This window comes from Hyla sarda, chromosome 1 (assembly GCF_029499605.1).
Source record: "Hyla sarda isolate aHylSar1 chromosome 1, aHylSar1.hap1, whole genome shotgun sequence".
NCBI classification, from domain to species: domain Eukaryota; kingdom Metazoa; phylum Chordata; class Amphibia; order Anura; family Hylidae; genus Hyla; species Hyla sarda.
The window spans coordinates 367,272,858-367,292,744 of record NC_079189.1 but is presented as its reverse complement, the minus strand read 5'-3'; the positions used below and the strand labels follow the sequence as shown (position 1 = coordinate 367,292,744).

The 19,887-nt window shown below is 44.6% G+C and overlaps 1 protein-coding gene across 2 annotated transcripts in view; it reads left to right on the top strand.

The window, feature by feature from the left end:
- Nucleotides 1–357: 357 nt before the first annotated feature.
- Nucleotides 358–19,887, top strand: part of ZFAND5 (zinc finger AN1-type containing 5) — a 32,112-nt gene continuing 12,582 nt past the window's right edge. Inside the window, exons 1-3 of one of the 2 annotated variants that reach the window (XM_056523101.1) lie at nt 358–730; nt 4,997–5,154; nt 17,703–17,814. In XM_056523101.1, the coding sequence (XP_056379076.1) occupies nt 5,007–5,154; nt 17,703–17,814 (260 nt within the window). In that variant the 5' untranslated portion in view covers nt 358–730; nt 4,997–5,006. Of the gene's footprint in view, nt 731–881; nt 901–4,996; nt 5,155–17,702; nt 17,815–19,887 lie in introns of those variants that run through there. The other variant, XM_056523109.1, reaches the window with a different exon arrangement.

Below are 19,887 nucleotides of genomic sequence, written 5' to 3'. Positions count from 1 at the left end.
CAATAAACGTACTATTTTGTCCCCTGGTATAAGCCATGTAGGGCTGCCAAGTGTTATTCACAACGATGACTGACGTATGTGCTCATAGAGAAGGTGGCCGCCTGCCTATCAGCTATTCAGCGAGTACCACACCAATTCCTTCACAGGATTCATGTTGTAGAACACGTTACTACACACAGAAACACCTCACGCTATAGAGCGGTCAGGCGGGGGCAGAGCTAGAGGCTGATACAATGACGAGACCAGACAAAACAGCCGCTGTGATAAACAGCAGGGGTACGGGCAGACAGCTGTCCACCATGACTAAGCTATGACGCTGCCATGTTGTAAGAGCCGAAACGTGCACCGCTAGGCCCCGCGCCCCGGGGTACAACAGTCAGCAGGCGCCTGATTGGCCAGGCCGGCCCACGTGACCAGTAACAAGTTGTGGGAGGGAGTTTCGCCCCCGTCAGCAGTGAGCTCAGCCCCGCCCCCTGGCGGCGTATAGATGCAACGCTGTGTCTCACACACAGGAGTCACAATCGGGGGGCGAAGCGAGAGGAGGACACCCAAGCGCCTCACACCGGAGCCACGGGGACCTACTAGGGCTTTGTGGTGACACGGTAAAGAGCTCACGGGATTACACGGCGCCGCCAGGTGAAGCCCACTCGCTCTAATTGTTAGCTATCAAAGAAGAAGGTAGAGCGGAGATCCGGTCAGGACAACCCGGCTGTGGCCTCAAGCCTAAAACGTAAGCCCTCCGTGTGTTTGCGGGCGGTGTGTGACGTTATGTGCCGGCAGCGGAGGGGTTACAGCGGCGCACGGGGAGCTCCTTATATGGCAACAGAGCCAGGCGGAGGGGGAGGGGCGCTAGCCGGGGGGCTCGGGCCTGTGTGCCCACCATCAGCAGTCCGCTCCTCGGTGTGTGTGTGCGGGGCCGCCATGGCTTCCTGGCCAATGACTCAGTGCTTTTCACAGGCCTCTGGGGGAGGGGACTACAACTCCCAGTGCTGTTCTGCTCCTGCCCTGGGCTTCCTGTCTCCATGGTGGAGTTGGTTCTGCCTCCTTTGTCTCCCGCTCCAGGCTCCTCCTCCTCTTTGTGTCCAGATCGTGTATTTCAGGCCCGGACTCCTGGCCCCTAATCCTCAGCCCGCCCCACTGTGCCAATACCTGCATATAGGCCCCTGTTAACCCTTTAAGTGCCTCATTATGTCAGGACCTCCATATAGGCTGGGATCAATGGCCTCTGTTAACCCTTGCCATCACTGTGCCTGTTTGTATAGCCTGGGATCAATGGTCTTTTGTGTTAACCCTCTAAAGTGCCACATTGCTGTCACTGTCTCCGTATAGACTGAGATCTGTTAATCCTTGAGGTGCCATGTTGCCTTTTGTCACATAATAGTGTAGGGTTAAGAGCATTCCCAGTGGAAATCAAATAATGTTGCCTTGCCTGTCCTGATATTGCTATATAACCTGCAGGGTGTGCTAGTCAGGACTCTTAGAAAGCTGTGTTATGACCCTAAAAAAGGACAACTCAAGGGCTTTAGATGTCTTCCCATGTTGTAATGTGTGTCCAGCTCTGGAGGTGTTGACTCATTGGCTTAGAGGTGAAGTCGGTATATCTTGTGTACTGTGCTAAATATAACAGCACTCCTTGGTGTTTGTCAGGAATCAGCTGTCCTGAGGCTACTTGCCACCTCATATCCCCAGAAACTAGCCGTCATCTGGGAAGCAAACACCCTGAAATGGCTTTATTTTCTCATACTAGCCTGAGCCAGTTTCCCCCTAGGCTTGGCACTGGGCCATTACACATCCTTATTTTGCGTAACTTGCTGAGCAAGTTCTCGGGATGTCTGTTTAAGGTCAAGGAGGCCGTCCTACAGCTGGGTGACGTCAGTGCCCAGAAAAACAAAGGTGCTTTCTGTGGGCGATGAGGTTATTACATATGACCTGGCATGGTATGAGCTGGGGCTGCCTTATCTCTCTATTGCAGAGGGATAGTGAACCGCTTCATAGGGTAGCTACCAATTGCACTTTAATTTCCGGTGTTGTCCTAAGGATTACTCTGATCTATTAGCCTGTATAGTCGGAAGGTAATCCCTGCCGGATCTCTGATCTGTCCGTGCCAGTCTCCCACAATTACCATTGTGATGACCTCTGTTGGCAACGTATGGTACAGTAAGTGGAGCGGCTCCTCTGTTGGCAGCGCTGGCACTATAAATAGCAGCTGATTCCAGAGGCCCCTGTTGACTAGGTTTTGTGTGTCTGAGCCTGCAGATCAGCCAGCCTGTCACATTGCAGCCTTGTGACAGGCGGAAGCCAATGTTCCCTCCCACGTGACCCCCCCCCCCCCAAGCTTCTGAGAAATATTAAAACAAGAAGGGGACATGCTATGTTATTGCAGGCTGATCTCCCTGTAAACAAGATTCTGCTGGCGTGTTATCTTGCTACTACACGGCTATTTTAAACACAAAGCTGAATAGCTGTTCATATACGGCTCACATGGCTTGATGGATGGCAAGGATTTTATTTATTTTTTTCTTCCCCCTTCTTTTCACCTATCATGGTTGACTTACTGAAACTATCGATCTTTACTATATTTCTTTAACTAAATGCACAGTACAGAACTGGGATAATGTGTATCCTACAATGACCCCCAGTACTGTAGATTTAGGACCTGTACAGACATGCACTCTGAAGAGAGAATCTGTTCTGCCTGCAGGGATGGATGCTTCCCATCCACCCAATGGTTTAGCAGTGATGAGCCTGTACTGTTCGGAGAACAGTTGTGTGCAGGGTAGTATGTCTTAGGCTGCATTCACACCACGTTTTTGCAATACAGTTCCCATATCTGGTTTTTGATGGAAAAACTGATTCCTCAAAACCGGCCTAAACTGTATCAAAACGTGTACAAATTTCAACCCATATACAGTTAAAAACCGTATATGGTTTAAAAAATGATGTCCGGTTGCATCCGTTTTTTAAGAAAAAAAAGTATGTCTTTAACTTTTCACTCCATTATGAATAAAGTTTCACTTGTTTGATTGAAATTCCAAGAAAAAAAAGTGTTAAGTCAAAAACCGTATGGAACCGTACGTACATACAGTTCTGTACGGTTCCCATTGACTCCCATGTTAATAAAAAAAAATTTGAAAAAGTATACGGTTTAATAGTTTTTCACCCGGAACAAAAACCATGGTAGGCTACGGTTTTGGGTACGAGAAAAAAAACGGACAAAACCATACAGGCTGCAAAACGGACACAACTTGATGCATCTTTTGGCATTCGGTTTTTAATGGAGAGTGAATGCAAACGGTTTCCAATACGGTTCCATATGGTTTTCTCATAGAAAACGTATACGGGAACTGTATTGCAAAAACGTGGTGTGAATGCAGCCTTATACTGGTTGCGGAGTGGATCACGACACACTTGGTGTACAGCTGTATGGGGTTTGTTTAACTCAACCTTCGGCTGTCCAGGCATGTTGTGTGTTGTAGTTTTGCAACAGCTGGAGGCACCCTGGTTGGGTAAACACTGGTCTATGACCTAATGTGGGGCATTATCTAACACTTATAACAGCAGTTAGGTCTATAAGAGGACTACATTAGTGTATTATATAGTTTCTGTAACAGATGTAATAAGCAGTTATGCCTGCTCCTTTAGGGTAGGGTCACACGGAGCGCATCTGCCGGGTATTTCACACTGCGGATGTGCCAACAGCAGTCACAAAAGCGGATTTCCAACTGTAGACACATGGGGGAGATTTATCAAAACCTGTCCAGAGGAAAAGTTGCCCATAGCAACCAATCAGATCACTTCTTTCATTTTTAACAAGGCCTCTGCAAAAATGAAAGAAACGATCTGATTGGTTGCTATGGGCAACTGGGCAACTTTTCCTCTGCGCAGGTTTTGATAAATCTCCCCCACAGTGCCTGCTCGCAGCAGATGCGCAACATGAAATCTGCCGCTAGGAGCGGATAAGCAGCGGGCAGCGCATTCTTGTTGCTGCCAAGAAATCCGCTGCATATGCGCTCTGTGTGACCCCTCCCCAGGAGAGAGAAATACGCCTATCAAAGTCCTGTCTCAGGTCCAGCTGGTTGAGTTGACAACTTGCACACCAGTTACACCATATATTAAAAGATTATTGCTTAGCTGTTTCTATAGGTAAATGTCTAGCTGTGTATTACACAACTATGAAAATCAGCTTTGAGTTCTTAAGCTGTCCAAACAGATAAGGTGGCCTGGACAGCGGTATCTCCCCCCATCCACTTACCCAAGTGTGACTATGTTCCGAATAGGGAGAAGACCGCTGCCAGGTAACTCTGGCACCAGCTTATCTCTAGAGAACAAAACTATTATAACAAAGTTACAATCAAATCTGCCTGGATACTTTTTTTCTTTCCCCTAATCTGCTTCTGCAGGAGAGGCAATCATACACGCTAGGTGGTCAGCTGACCCTGCCAAAATGGGCAAGTTTGGCCATCCTATATCTAAAATGTTTGGCTAACCACTGACCATCCATGTGGGTAAAGTGCCTGTGGTGCACTATGTGGATTGTTCTAGAATTGACTATAAACATCTTGGCCCAGACTTATCAAACTGGGAGAGACAAAATGAAGTGATTTTCTCATGTGAACCAATCACAGCTCAGGTTTCACTTTACCAGAGCTCGTTAGCTGAGCTGTGATTGGTTGCTGAGGGAAAATCACTCCCCTTTTTCGCTTACAGTTTGATAAATCTGGGCCCTTGTGTCCAAGGTCATCTTCTAACTATATTCAGCCCTAGTTGTAGCTTTGTCTCTCTCAGAACGTGGCTTCACTGTTGTTTGCTATGGTTGCGTATGATGGTAAAGAGTTTTGCACTGGTAGCACAAAGCATAACTATTTGACTGTTTGCCCCTAGGATATGTACCTTTTGTTACACTCGGCGTTCCATAATCTTCTAAGCTGCACCAAGATATTTCTGTTATGTTTGCTCTCAATCATTAATACTGTTTTCCTTGTGTCTTTGTTTACAGCGTAGAAGACATGGCTCAGGAGACAAATCAGACACCAGGCCCTATGCTGTGCAATACAGGATGTGGCTTTTATGGAAACCCTAGAACAAATGGAATGTGTTCCGTGTGCTATAAAGAACATCTTCAAAGACAGAACAGTGGTAGAATCAGCCCAATGGGTAAGCTGCAGTATTCAAAGCCATCTAGAAGATAATCTTGCTTGCAAAAAATAAAATAAACTAAGCTTAAAGGGGTTTTCCACTGCCTTAACCTACTTTTGGCAGTTAGTTGGTTCTGTGGCTATATGTTATTATGGCTTTTTTTCATGTTGCTAATGGTTCTGTATGTGGCGTTTTACTTACCTTTTTTCCAGACCTGGAAGCTGGTTTCTTCATTTGCTTCCTGCCTTGCCTCAACCACTCTTGTTTATTTTCTTCTGCCGCCATCTGGACGTCACCGTGGAGGGTGGTGTGTTGGAGGCCGGCCTGCCCCTCGCTCCGTATGTGCCCGCCTCCCGTGCAACGGAATCCTCTGTCGTCATCAGCGCGCACCCTCCTTACTTTCAGCTTCTTCTAAGCTGAATGCGGATTGGGCTGCTTTCGGCGAATCGGATGCCGTGATGGTCACATGCGCAGTTGGTCCTCGCTCCGGAGGATCATCTGCGCATGTGCCATAGTGATGTCAGCATTGGGCCTGTCGCGCCTGGGGTTTGTTAACCCTAACGTGGCCAGAGCTGAGTTCCGGAGCGCTGGACAGCTCCTGAAGGTTTGCTATGGCAGTGTTTCCCAACCAGGGTGCCTCCAGCTGTTGCAAAACTACAACTCCCAGCATGCCCAGACAACCGTAGTTTCGCAACAGCTGGAGGCACCCTGGTTGGGAAACACTGCCATAGCAAACCTTCAGGAGCTGTCTAGCGCTCCGGGACTCGCCTCTGGCCAGGTTAGGGTTAACAATCCTCCAGCGCGTCAGGCCCGATGCTGACATCACTATGGCACATGCGCAGAAGATCCTCCGGAGCGAGGACCAACTACGCGTGCGCCCATCACGGCATCCGATTCACCAAAAGCGGCCCAATCCGCATTCAGCTTAGAAGAAGCTGAAAGTAAGGCGGGTGCGCGCTGATGGCGACAGAGGATTCCGTCGCGCGAGGGGCAGGCCGGCCTCCAACACACCACCCTCCACGGTGACGTCCCGATGGCAAGATGGCGGCGGAAGAAAAGAAACAAAGTGGTCGAGGCAAGGCAGGAAGCAAATGAAGAAACCAGCTTCCGGGTCTGGAAAAAAGGTAAGTAAAACGCCACATACAGAACTATTAGCAACATGGGAAAAAAAAGCCATAATAACATATAGCCACAGAACCAACTAACTGCCAAAAGTAGCTTAAGGCAGTGGAGAACCCCCTTTAAACTTAACGAAGCTCGAGAAGAATATGAAAACTAGACATCAAGAAAAGATGGCAGGTACTTCAGGGGAGGAAAGGAGGGCCTCATCAGTGCTGCCAAGTTATCCTTGTGTGAAGCAATTGAAAGCAATATTATAGGCACTTCTAGCTCCCAAGTAGTTAATGACAGCTCTATTGCCATGTTTAGCACAGGTTTACTCTAACCTAGTAGAGGACAGCATAGGTCCTATAGAATAGCAACATTCAGGTTGGCTAAACCCAGTACAGTGCTCACCCTGGTCCCTGTGGCCTGCATTGGGCACAGCTTCCTGGTGCAGGCTGGGGCTTAGAGTAGCTTTTGGCTGGTGTTTTGGCTGGGGCAGGTCAGGCAAAACCAGGTTTTGTTTTGCAGATTCACCTGTTGATTTTTCCCAATTCCAGTCCTGGAAGGAGCAAACTGGAGGTGGGGCATATTATTCTGCTGGACTTTTGAGAGGCATGGGAAGTGATGTCAGACACTGGGAGAAGGACAATTGCGCAAAGGAAGGAGACTAAAACGGTTAAATAACATCAAATCTTTCTAATTTTATTGTGGTGGCCAGCTTGAAAGGCAGTATTGGAGTGGCCATCGTTACTGTTCAGGAAAGGCTTGGCCCCATGAGCCAGAACTATGATGGATGCAGGCAGGACTCCCATTTAAGTCACCTAAGACTTTGTATCTAGTTGGGCATTCACTGGGCATTGAAAAGTTAAAGGGGTACTCCGCTGCTCAGTTAGGAACAAACTGTTCCGAACGCTGGCACCGTCGGGAGCTCGTGACGTCATAGCTCAGCCCCTTAATGCAATTTTATGGTCAGGGCCGTCATATGACGGCCCTGACCATAGACTTGCATTGAGGGGGGCGAGGTGTGACATCATGAGGGGGCGGGGCTATGACTTCACGAGCTCCTGGCTCCAGCGTTTGGAACACAGAATCTGTGCTGAATTTCCTTGTGGAAACTCTTCATGGATTCCTACTTGCAGTGCACACCCATAGATTTCATGGGGTGTTACTGAGCTCAATTCACATGTCGTAAGTTTTGCATCTGAACTTCTGATGAGGATTTGGATTGTGGTGGAAGATTGAACATGTCCCATTTATCAATTGGACACAGCTCTATGCAGAAGATCACTGATCCACAGAGGAATGGGTGTTCAACTTGATATAAATTATTTTTTTTTTTTATTATTTCATCATGGAGAGAGAGATCGTTCTATCTACCTCTTTCCTCAGAGAACTTCACAGATCCAGGAGGACGGGTAGCTATTTAGTCAGATCTTAGCTAAAGTAAAAGGGGTATTAGTTGTAAACTTGAACCCATTAACCGGTTGCCGTCTAAGGACAAGTCGGCTTGTCCTGAGATGGCAAGCGGTGCATGGCGCGGGCTCCCGAGTCGACCCAGCGACATGCCGGCCGGCCCTCAGCTGATTCCTGTAGCTGAGAGCCAGTGTTAAGTTAACCCTTTCAAACGCTGTCAAAGTTAAAAGCGGCATCTTATGGGACGTTTAAACCAACCCTGGTGGTCCAGAGGGGTGGATCGCTGCCCTTCCCATTTCCCCCTCCCCCAAACTATTGAACCACATTGATCTGTATGAGGAATCTACTGATTCCTCCTAAGGGTATGTTCACACTACGGAGTGTGAACGCAATCTCCGCTTGCAGAATTCCGTGAGCGGAGATTCAGCCTGGCAGCCGACGGCAGTGGTAGGACCACGCGGCACTGCATCGTCACCATTGACGGCTATGCAGTACTCGCGGACTTCTGCACTAAGAATGAACATTTTCCTTCTTTGTGCAGAACAATTTCAGCGGCGGAGTTGTCCGCCGCTGAAATTCCGCAGTGTGAACGGGTCTCTCGTCACACTAATGTTAAGTTCACACCGCGGAATAGTGTAGTGTGAACATACCCTAAAAGTAGAAATGTCTATTTAAAAAAAATATATAATTATAAAAAAAAAATTATTAAAAGTAAAAAAAAAAAAACATCTCTTCCATATTAAAAGTTTGAATCGCCCCCCTTTTCCCAAATTCTATATAAAAATATGTAACCGTAATAAAAATAAACTTGTGGTATCACCCTCATACATCCCTGTATATGGAAAAGTTATAGGGGTCAGAAGATGACAATTTTGCACATACTAATTTTGGTGTATGTAGTGACTCTCATTTTTGCCCCCATATCCGTTTTTTGACCTGCCCTAAAACTGCGGCATTCCACGATTTTAGGTCTGGTCAGAAAACCGGATACAGGGCAGAAATTAGCTGACCGGAGTCACTATAGGACTCCAGCCGGCTTATTGAAATGAATATATGGGCCGGGTCCAGCTACTCCCCCTATCCGGATCTGGATCCTGTAGTCTCAAAACGTAGTGTGAACCCAGCCTAACCTTGCTTCCCAGGGTTATCAAGAAGATTAGTGAGGACAGAGCAAAGGTCATCCTAGCTGCTGCTTTCTGCCCACGGAGGGCCTAGTTTTCTTTGCTCAATGTCTTTCAGTGAGGACTCTTGGGTACTGCTGGAGAGATCAGGATCTACTACTTCAGGGCCGGTAGTCCACCCTCAAGTCAGCAGCCTACATGTAATAGCCTGGCTCTTAAGTTAGTCTCCTGAAGAATGAATGACTGACTGGGGATGCAGTCATCTCTATTCTTCAGTAGAGCAGGAAAGTGATCACCTCCTAAGGTATCCTCGCTCTCTCCTTCCTGGGAGACTATTGTAGATCTAGACAGACCGGAGTTTTCTGCCACTTTGATTTTTTTTAGAAAAATGTTAGTAAAGGGACTTAAGCATGGTAAGAGTTCTGGCTTTAGCTTTAAGGCTGTGTTCACACCTTGTGGTACAGCAACTAATTACCACATGCTTTTCGCCACGAATGACTGAAATTGCTGTAAAAATGATGCACTTTACCCTGATTGACCAATGATGTAAGTTGCTGTAAGATGCACTACGTACTTTTCTTGGACTCTAGAATTTTCCTGGGCAGAAAGATGTGAGTCCTATTGAACAAATGTGCAAAGCAGCCACCTGTTTCTCACATCATACTGCCTTAAAGTGATTGTCCAGCAGCTGGGTGTTTTCAAAAGTATGCCTGTTCTGTAGTATATACCCAACCAAACCTTCACTCGTCACCTGCGCTCCCACGATGCCTCCGTGCTGCTGCTAAGATGTGACACGTAGCTGTGGCCATCGATTTGCTCAGCGGCTATATTACACGCTGGACCCCATTGCTTCCTGGGCCTGACACATCAGGCTGCTGCTCAAGAATACTATTGGGGCCCGGAGCAGAACAACGGAGGCACCATGGGAGTGCAGGAGATGAGTAAAGGTATGTTTTGCTTCAGTCTATCATCCTACCCTAATTTTATTTTCTGTTTTTTAATCTCTCCATGGTGGCTGCATAAGAGGGAAATATGTCATTACACTTACCAGTAATTGTTTTCTCGAATCATGACTGCACTCTAGACATCCGCACCTCTCTTTCTGGGTAGGTGTGGGGAAAAAAAAAAGGGGGCACATATGTACTGAAGCTAACAATGTCTCAGAAATTCACTGGGGCAGGAGAGGAGGAGCTCTTATCTTCAGGTTTCCTGTCCGTGGTGGCCTGGATCCTCTTTCCATCATGGTTTGTGGAAACCCTATTTCCAGGATAATGGGGTGGGTTTCTGCTTGAATGGTTTTTATTTTTTTTTACCTCACCAGTGAACTCCTCAGCTGCTAATAAACAAGGCACTTTTTTATATAAATATATATTATTATTATTATTTTTTTTTTTTTTTTGAGTGATCAGCAAAAAAAAAAGTTATGGTTAATGTTATTCTCCAAGCAGCTCCATACCTGGTACAAAGATATACTCTTGGCCAGGTTTGCAATGTAAAATGAAAACCGAAAACTGCAGCAAAATAGCTCTAAGTAGCGGCAGAAATTTCAACATTGGAATTATACTATAAAACTATTTCATACTGTGAACCCTTTTAAAAACGAAAACGATCAAAGGGTAGCATGCATCACAAAATCGTATCAACAAAAAGTACAGCTCAGGCTAGGTTCACATTGCCATCGGACTCCGCAGGCAATTCTGTCAGAGCGACAGGAGTTTAGCGGAGAGAAAAAATAGTGCATGCACGTTTTTCCCCATAATGGTATCCATAAAATCTATAGCTTGTTCTGTAAAAAAAAAAAAAATCTAGCACACAGCTCTGTCAACTGAATATGGTGCTCCATAAACACCTTCATAAAAAGGCCTTAAAATGGATTTGTCAGCACACTAGGGCCACACATAGGGATATTTGTAAAAACTGGAGACTCGGATTAGTGAATTTTGCTGTTAATACCGGCTGTGTTGAAGATAGACTAAAATTAAAAAATTTTACCTTCAGTTTGCCATGCTGTGAAACCAAATTTCTTAATTGTTTTGTGAATTCAAGGGGTGCGGTTTATAAAATGGGTTCATGGGGGGGGGAGGGGGGGTTCTAGCATCCAGGCCTCTCAAATCCACCTTGGAAATGAACTGGTCTCTTGAATTTTATTTATTTATGACAATTTGAAAATTTGCAAAACTTCTTCTTCTAAGCACTCCAACGTAAGCAAACAAAGTAGGCATATTTGGGGAGATTTATCAAAACCTGTGCAGAGGAAAAGTTGACCAGTAGCAACCAATCAGATCGCTGCTTTTATTTTTCAGAGGCACATTTCAAAACGAAAGAAGCAATCTGGTTGCTATGGGCAACTGGTCAACTTTTCCTCTACACAGGTCTTAAAAACAGAAAATGTAGAATTTCAAAAAAGCTTTTTTTTTTTTTTTTTTTTAATATCATAAGAAGCAATCTGGCTGCGATGGGCAACTGGTTAATCTCTCCCCTGCACAGGTTTTGATAAATCTCCCCAAACGAGTTACCAAAAAACATTCTCAAATACTTGGTTCAGTTAAAGCATTTCAAAGTTATTGGCATTTAAAGGAGATCTTAAGTTTTAGATTGCGGGGGGTCCAAGCACTGGGGCCCCCCCAGCAATTTCCTGTACGGGGCCGCAGCAATGTACAGGACAGTGGGCGTTCCGGCCCCGCATGAAGTGGCAGCCGGCACGCCATTCCATGTATCTCTATGGGATTCATGGAGGGGCGTGCCGGCTGCCGTGTCATGCAAGGATGGAACGCCTCCTTTCCTGTATATTGCTGCGGCCCCGTACAGGGGATTCCGGGGGGCCCCAGCGCTCGGACCCCCCACGATCTAAAACTTATCCCCTATCTGAAGGATAGGGGGTAAAGTTCAGAGCACTACAGATCTCCTTTTTAAAGGGGTATTCCAGGAAAAAAAAAATAATTTTTAGATCAACTGGCTCCAGAAAGTTAAACAGATTTGTAAATTACTTCTATTAAAAAATCTTAATCCTTCCAATAATTATCAGCGACTGAAGTTGAGTTCTTATCTGTCTGGAAACAGTGCTCTCTGCTTGTTTTGGGAACTGCACAGAGCAGAAGAGGTTTGCTATGGGAATTGGCTTCTACTCTGGACAGCTCCCGAGACCGGTGTCATCAGAGAGCACTTGGACAGAAAAGAACAACTCAACTTCAGCAGCTCATAAGTACTGAAAGGATTAAGATTACTTCCCTATGTGATTTCTACATATATGTATATATATTTTTGTATGTATTTTATGCCTATTATATGCACTCCTGCACCTTAGTCCTCCTTACAAGTACCGCTGCTATATTTTGTTTACATGGTAATTGTATTAGTGTACCTTTACAGGGCGTCCATATTTATGTAGCCCTTTTTCGCATGGGTGCGGCCATGTTTTTGTGGCCCACTGTATAGATACGGGACCTTACAAAATGCCCATGCTCGGCGGCCATGTTTTAGGAGCCGCCGAGTAGTTTTTTTGCTCTAGGGTTTACAATCGGCCATTTTGCCTTGGCCCTTTTAAGACCTTACATAGAATGCCCGGAAGTGGCGTAGTGTGGTGGAGGATAGTAATGGCGCCGGAGTGTATAATGGCGTTTAGGTAAGATCTTTAACTTAGAAATTACTGTGATTGGCCGGCTGTCTATATATAATATACCCCACCCCAGTTGCCTACCACTCCTGGACAAAGCCCCGTTGGGTGAAATGCGTCGGAGGTCTGGTGGGTAGCTGGGGAGGGAGCCTACTGATTTGTGCCATCATTGCATGTGGTTCTTTTCTCTTTAGTCCGGTTAGCATGCTAATAACTTCCTACAGCATTACAGTTTATTTTGTATATATTGGCACTTTATTTATGAGACCTGTATAAATGTTCACCATTTTGAGGCGTTTTTTGCCCTTGTACATGTCTCATATTTACATACTTATATGCCTACCCTGTGACTTACCCGTCTTCATATGCCATAGGCTAGTGCACCCGGACAATTTCTTTATGTACTGTCTCCCCTCGCTCCCTGGTTCCCACTTATGTTTGTCCACGCTGTGTTTGTTTTATGTATTTTTGGAACTATTAATAAATAAAACGTATTCAGTTTTACAAATGGTCCGTCTTTAAGTGGGTTATTTTCCTTTTTGGTTCTATAGCTAGTGTGTATACCACAGGACCTTATGTATCTTGTATAGGTATTTGAGTACATCCCCTTTCTTTTGTGTGGGGTGATTTTATTTTAATAGTACGGATATTTACGCACGCGGCGATGCCAAATATGTATATAATTTTTTAATTTTATTTTTTTTACACTTTTTGGGGGTAAAATAGGGAAAATGGGACAATTAAAGTTTTCATTGGGGGAGGGGGTTTTCCCCCTTTTTATTTTTTTATTTTTATTTATTTTTTAACTTAAATTTTTACACTATTATAGTCTCCATAGGGGACTATTAATAACAACCATTCGATTGCTAATCCTGTTCAGTGCTATCGTCATCTTCTGCTCTGGTCTGCGGGAAGGCAGATCAGAGCAGAAGACTCCGGAAGGCCGCGGAGGCAGGTGAGGGGACCTCCGTCTGCCGTGCAGGATGATCGTATCGCCGCGGCAGCGCTGCGGGCGATCCGATCATCCTGTTAAGTGATCGCGATGCTGTAGATGCCGTGATCTTTATTGATCAAGGCATCTGAAGGGTTAATGGCGGACGATCGCGGGTGTCCGCCATTACCGGCGGGTCCCTGGCTGCGATCCACAGCCGGGACCTGCCGTGCATGATGCCGGCATCGCTCCGATGCCCGCGGCTATGCTCGGGACGTACCTGGTGCGTTAAGTACCACATCACCAGGACGTACATTTACGTCCTGCGTCGTTAAGGGGTTAAAGTGAGGCAGGTCAGATTAGGAAAAACAAGTCTTGGTCCTAAAGGCCAAAAAGTGGCTGTTTTTCATTAAGGGGTTAATAGAACACAGAACGAACTACTGCTTTTTATATCTATTTTGACTGGTTGTTTCGGGGTTTTTTTTTTGTTTTTTTTTCTTCTTTAATTTCCTAATGAACCCAGCCTGAAACTGAATGTGAGTAATAGAAGAGAAATGTAATCACTAGGCACTGCTAGCCTGCTTATCTGTCTAGGAGCAACAAAGGAATGCTTGTCCATTGTGGGGTGCTATTCCAGGGAGGCAGCTTCAGATATAGAACAGTCCATATACAATATGAATGAATGCACTCACCACACTGGTGTGATAGTTTGTCAACGGCTTGGATCTTCAATCCGGGAATACAAAGTACACAGCTAGTCAAGCTTAACAGTAGGGACATGTGTGCTCGTCCAGACGAGGGTAAGGGTGGATTCACACCACGATTTTCTATGCAGTTTTTGGATATGTTTTTAAAAAAAATCGTATGCAACCGTACAGCAAACCGTGGCCATAGACTTAACATCCAAAACCGTATGCACCATATTGTATACGTGTGTCACCGTTTTTCACACAACACGATTTTTTCCTTATTTTATTTATTTATTTTTTTCTTCTGGACAGAAAACCGTGGTCTACCACGGTTTTTGGTCCAGGTGAAAAACCGTATTGACCCATATAAGTCTTTTTTTTTATTTATTTTTTAACATGGGAGCCAATGGGAACCATACAGAACTGTGTGTGCGTACAGTTCCATCCAGTTTTCACCATACGGTTTTTTACTTTGCACAGTTTTTTTTCTTGGAATTTCAATCAAACAAGTGAAACTTTATTCAGAATGGAGTGAAAAGTTCAAAACGTATACATTTTTTTTTTTTCCTAAAAAAAACGGATGCAACCGGACATCACTTTTCAAACCCTATACGGTTTTCAACCGTATACAGAAAGTTATGATTAAAAATCATAACCCTTTAAATTTTCCACCTAAAAATCCATATTATGGCTTATTTTTTGCGTCGCCAATTCTAATTTGCAGTGACATTAGTCATTTTACCCAAAAATGCACGGCGAAACGGAAAAAAAAATCATTGTGCGACAAAATCGAAAAAAAAAACACCATTTTGTAACTTTTGGGGGCTTCCGTTTCTACGCAGTGCATATTTAGGTAAAAATGACACCTTATCATTATTCTGTAGGTCCATACGGTTAAAATGATACCCTACTTATATAGGTTTGATTTTGTCGCACTTCTGGAAAATATCTAAACTACATGCAGGAAAATTTATATGTTTAAAAATGTCATCTTCTGACCCCTATAACTTATTTTTCCACGTACAGGGCGGTATGAGGACGCTTTTTTTGCGCCGTGATCTGAAGTTTTTATAGATATAGATTTTTGTTTTGATCGGACTTTTTGATCACTTTTTTTTTTTTTTTTTTTTTTTTTTTTTTATGGTATAAAAAGTGACCAAAATACGCTTTTTGGGACTTTTGAATTTTTTTGCGCGTACGCCATTGACCATGCGGTTTAATTAATTATATATTTTTATAGTTCGGACATTTACGCACGCGTCGATACCACATGTTTATTTTTTATTTATTTTTTTTACACTTATTTTTTTTATGGGAAAAGGGGGGTGATTCAAACTTTTATTAGGGAAGGGGTTAAATGACCTTTATTAACACTTTTTTTTTTTTTTTTTTTTTTTTTTTTTTACATTTTTTTTGCAGTGTTATAGGTCCCATAGGGACCTAACACTGCACACACTGATCTTTTACACAGATCACAGGCGTGTATTAACACGCCTGTGATCAGCATTATCGGCGCTTGACTGCTCCTGCCTGGATCTCAGGCACGGAAAAGTCATTCGTCAATCGGACACCGAGGAGGCAGGTAAGGGCCCTCCTGGTGTCCGATCAGCTGTTCGGGACGCCGCGATTTCACCGCGGCGGTCCCGAACAGCCCGACTGAGCAGCCGGGATACTTTCAGTTTCACTTTAGAAGCGGCGGTCAGCTTTGACCGCCGCTTCTAAAGGGTTAATACCGCACATCGCCGCGATCGGCGATGTGTGGTATTAGTCGCGGGTCCCGGCCGTTGATGAGCGCCGGGACCGAAGCGATATAATGCAGGATCGCGGCCCGATCCCGCTTCGTATCGCGGGAGCCGGCGCAGTTAAGGGGTTAATCAAAAACCTGAAGAAAAAAAAAACTGTATTGCAAAAACGTTGTGTGAACCCACCCTAACAGACCTGTGGCCCGCATTATAGAGCGGACTCAGGACTTACAGGTACACCCTGAGTCCTTAAGGGGTTAAAGGTGGGGGGTCACATGGCATGCATGGGCTGGCAGAAGTCACAAGTGATCTCACTGCTGGGGCTGGGTAGCTCTGTGTGGCTGCTGGTAGCGGGGGATTTCACAGGGCCTGCTCTTAGCGGATGGGAAATCTGCCCCTACAAGCAGGAAACGCAGAGCTACCCAGCCGCAGCAGGGAGTTCACTCTTGTGATTTCTGTCATCACATCTACAGCATGAAATATGTCCCTACCATAAGGGTATATTTGCATGTACAGAATCCTGCACATATTTGATGTGCAGGATTTAAAGCTGAAGATATAGTGTCGTGCTCAGTCAGTTGGTGTACATTGAAATCTGCAGCTTTAAATCCTATGTATCAAATATGTGCAGAATACTGTACGTGTGAATACCACCTGAAGGGTTACTAGCATAAAGAAAATAATTTTTTTTACATGCTGCATGTTGTCATGAATGACCCTCTTGCATTATTTTGTCAGTGTACACTATGCCAGCCTGATTTTATCTGTACATCTAGGACTTACTTTCAGAAACTGCTTTAGAGCAGCCAATAGGATGCACGTGGCAGAATAACAGGAAATGTGTCAGTTATAAATAACCCTTCACATTCCTGTAGCATTTTATATTTAGGCTGCCTGCTATAAGTGATGACCCTGCCCCTAACTGGCAAAACGATGCTTAATGTGATGGCATGAACCTTATCGGGAATGCTATCTGGGGAGAGTGCCAGATGACATTTGAAATCTTGTAAACTACATAATTCTTTAAAAAAAAAAAAAAATCCTTCACATTATAAAATATGGGTCAAAGTTGAGGAATATCATAAATTATATAATAAAGGTAAATAACCATGTAGTGACTGGTGTTTAGCCTATCTCTTTACATCTCAGGCTCCTTTCACACTATACTGTTGCTCCCTTTTAAAGACCCGTTACAATGTCCCGTTAAGAAAACCTTTAATAAACGGCCGTTACAAAATCCCATTCAAATCTACGGGATTTTTTGATTACTCGCTCTGCGCAGTAATGATAGCGGGGTGCTGCGGCAGCAATCCCCGGGGTCCCCAGCAGCGGGACCGCGGCGATCTGACATCTTATCCCCTATCCTTTGGATAGGGGATAAGATGTCTAGGGGCGGAGTACCCCTTTAAGTTTCCAAGAGCAGTTAAGCATATTTTTGATAATCCAACAGGAGACTACTGCGGAAGGGGTTTGACATCTACTTATTACCTTCTTCTCGTTGATTTAAACATACAAAGTCAAGAGAATTGCATTTCTAGTATTTATGGGGGACTGTTACTTCCTGTATAAATATTGAGAAATTGGAGGGGAAGTAAATTACTTGCCAGCACTGCTTTTTGGTTTGGCCATGGTTTTCTGTTCAAGTGGTAAAACTTTATATGTTTTTGGGCTGTTTTACAAATTGTCCATGATTTGAATGCCTTCTACATTGTTAATGCTATCCGGTTTGTGCCATTGTTGGTTATGGAGTGTAGTGACTGCATACATAAGCTAATGACTGCCCTTTGTGTTTCCAGTAAATGGGATCGGTGTTCTGGATAGTGTGACAGTCATTTATACTGGCCCTCACATTGTAGTTTCAGGAGAGCAGGCCACCAGTTCTAGAGGTTACTCGCATATGTTACTATATACTAGTAATGGACTAAAATATGTGCCTTATTTGTTTTTATCCAGGAGCAGCCAGTGGTTCTAATAGTCCGACCGCAGAATCTGCATCTATACAGAGAGTAGAAACTGCACTGAACAACTGTGAGAGTGATGCTGGCAGCCCTTCGGACAAATCCAGGTAAATGAAGACTAAAAGTTTTAAGTGGGATTACAATCTTTGTGTTGTGCCCTTTTGATAGGTGTATCACATGCTGAACTATTATGATCGGGCGCGTTGTCTATATGCACCGGAAGAATAAAGAAGCTGGTTGGTGTTTACAGTTTGTGCCCCCCGCCTGTCATTTCTCTCCGTTTGTAGTGCCTTCATTTTACTGCTACTTTCGAAATTTCCAAAGATAGTAGAATCAAGTGTTGTATGTAAAGAAAGTTTAAGTGTATAAAGAAGTTTTGCAACTTTCTAGTATAGTGTTTGTATAATTAACTGCCTTTTAAAGGGTACTCCACTAGAAAATATTTTTCTTTTCTTTTAACCCCGTTAGGACTGAGGGTTTTTCCGTTTTTGCACTAGTTTTTTTTTTCCTCCTTACCTTTTTTAAATCATAACTCTTTAAATTTTGCACCTAAAAATCCATATGATGGCTTATTTTTTGTGCCACCAATTCTACTTTGTAATGACTTCAATCATTTTACCCAAAAATCTATGGCGAAACGAAAAAAAAATCATTGTGCGACAAGGAAAAACGCAATTTTGTAACTCTTGGGGGCTTTCGTTTCTACACAGTAAATTTTTCGATAAAAATGACACCTTCCCTTTATTCTATAGGTCCATACGATTAAAATGATACCATACTTATATAGGTGTGATTTTTGTCGTACTTATGAAAAAAATCATTACATGCAGGAAAATGTATATGTTTTAAAATTGTCTTCTTCTGACCCCTATAACTTTTTTTTTTTTTTTTTTTTTTTTTTTTTCTGTGTATGGGGTGATATGAGGGCTAATTTTTTTTTTTTTTTGATCTGAGGTTTTTAGCAGTACCATTTTTTGTATATATAACATTTTTGTATTGATTGGACTTATTGATCGCTATTTTTTTTCATGATATAAAAAGTGAGCAAAAATACACTATTATGGACTTTGGAATTTTTTTGCACGTACGCCATTGACCATGCGGTTTAACCTGTTAAAGACCAAGGGCTTACCGGGTGGGGACAGGACCGGGGTGACTGCTAATATCTATCAGCAGGCACCCCAGGGGGTCATCAGACCCCAACACCCCGAGTACCAACCCCCCCCCCCCCAATGTTGGTGATCGCTGGTGAATTCACATCGGCGATTTGCGCCTATTCTGGGTCTATAGTGACCTACAAAATAAGGGGGATTGGGGTTTTCCAAGACAATCACGATCCCCCTGAAGGGATAGGAGTGAGGTGACAGGGGTGCCACCCCTCCCATCCCTGCTATTGGGCGTATAGAAGTGATGACCAATAGCAGATCGAGGGTTGGGGGGGGGGGGGGGGGCGGTTAACTTTCTGTTTCCCTGTTCTGCCCTCCCACAATAGGCGGAGCAGAACTGGGAAACGGACAGGGACCGGCGCTGAGCCACTTGGCCATCCGACGGCAGCAGGCGGGGATCGGCGGCAGAAGAGGACGGCGATACGACTTCTTGGATCCTACGGAAGCCAGCGAGTTGCCTAGCAACATCTGGAGAGCTACAGTTTGAGACCACTATACAGTGATCTCTAAACTGTAGCCCTCCAGATGTTGCAAAACTACAACTCCCAGCATGCCGAGACAGCTGTTTGCTGTGTGGGCATGCTGGGATTTGCAGTCTTGCAACAGCTGGAGGGTCACAATCTGGAGATCGCTGTGCAGTGGTCAATAACTGTAGCCCTCCAGATGTTACAAAACTGCAAATCCCAGCATGCCCAAACAGCAGTCTCTGCATGCTGGGAGTTGTAGTTGCATAACTACATCTCCCAGCATGCCCTTCGGCGATCAATACATGCTGGGAGTTGTAGTTTTGCAACAGCTGGCGGCACACTGGTTGGAAAATACTGAGTTAGGTAACAGAACCTAACTGAAGGTTTTCCAACCATGTGCCTCCAGCTGTGGCAAAAGCATGCACGGTCTGTCAGTACATGCTGGGAGTTGTAGTCTTGAAACAGCTGGAGGTATACATTCACAAGGGTGGGTTTACAGTAAGTTTCCTGCTTAAAGTATGAGCTGCAGCGCAAACTCCTAGTGAGA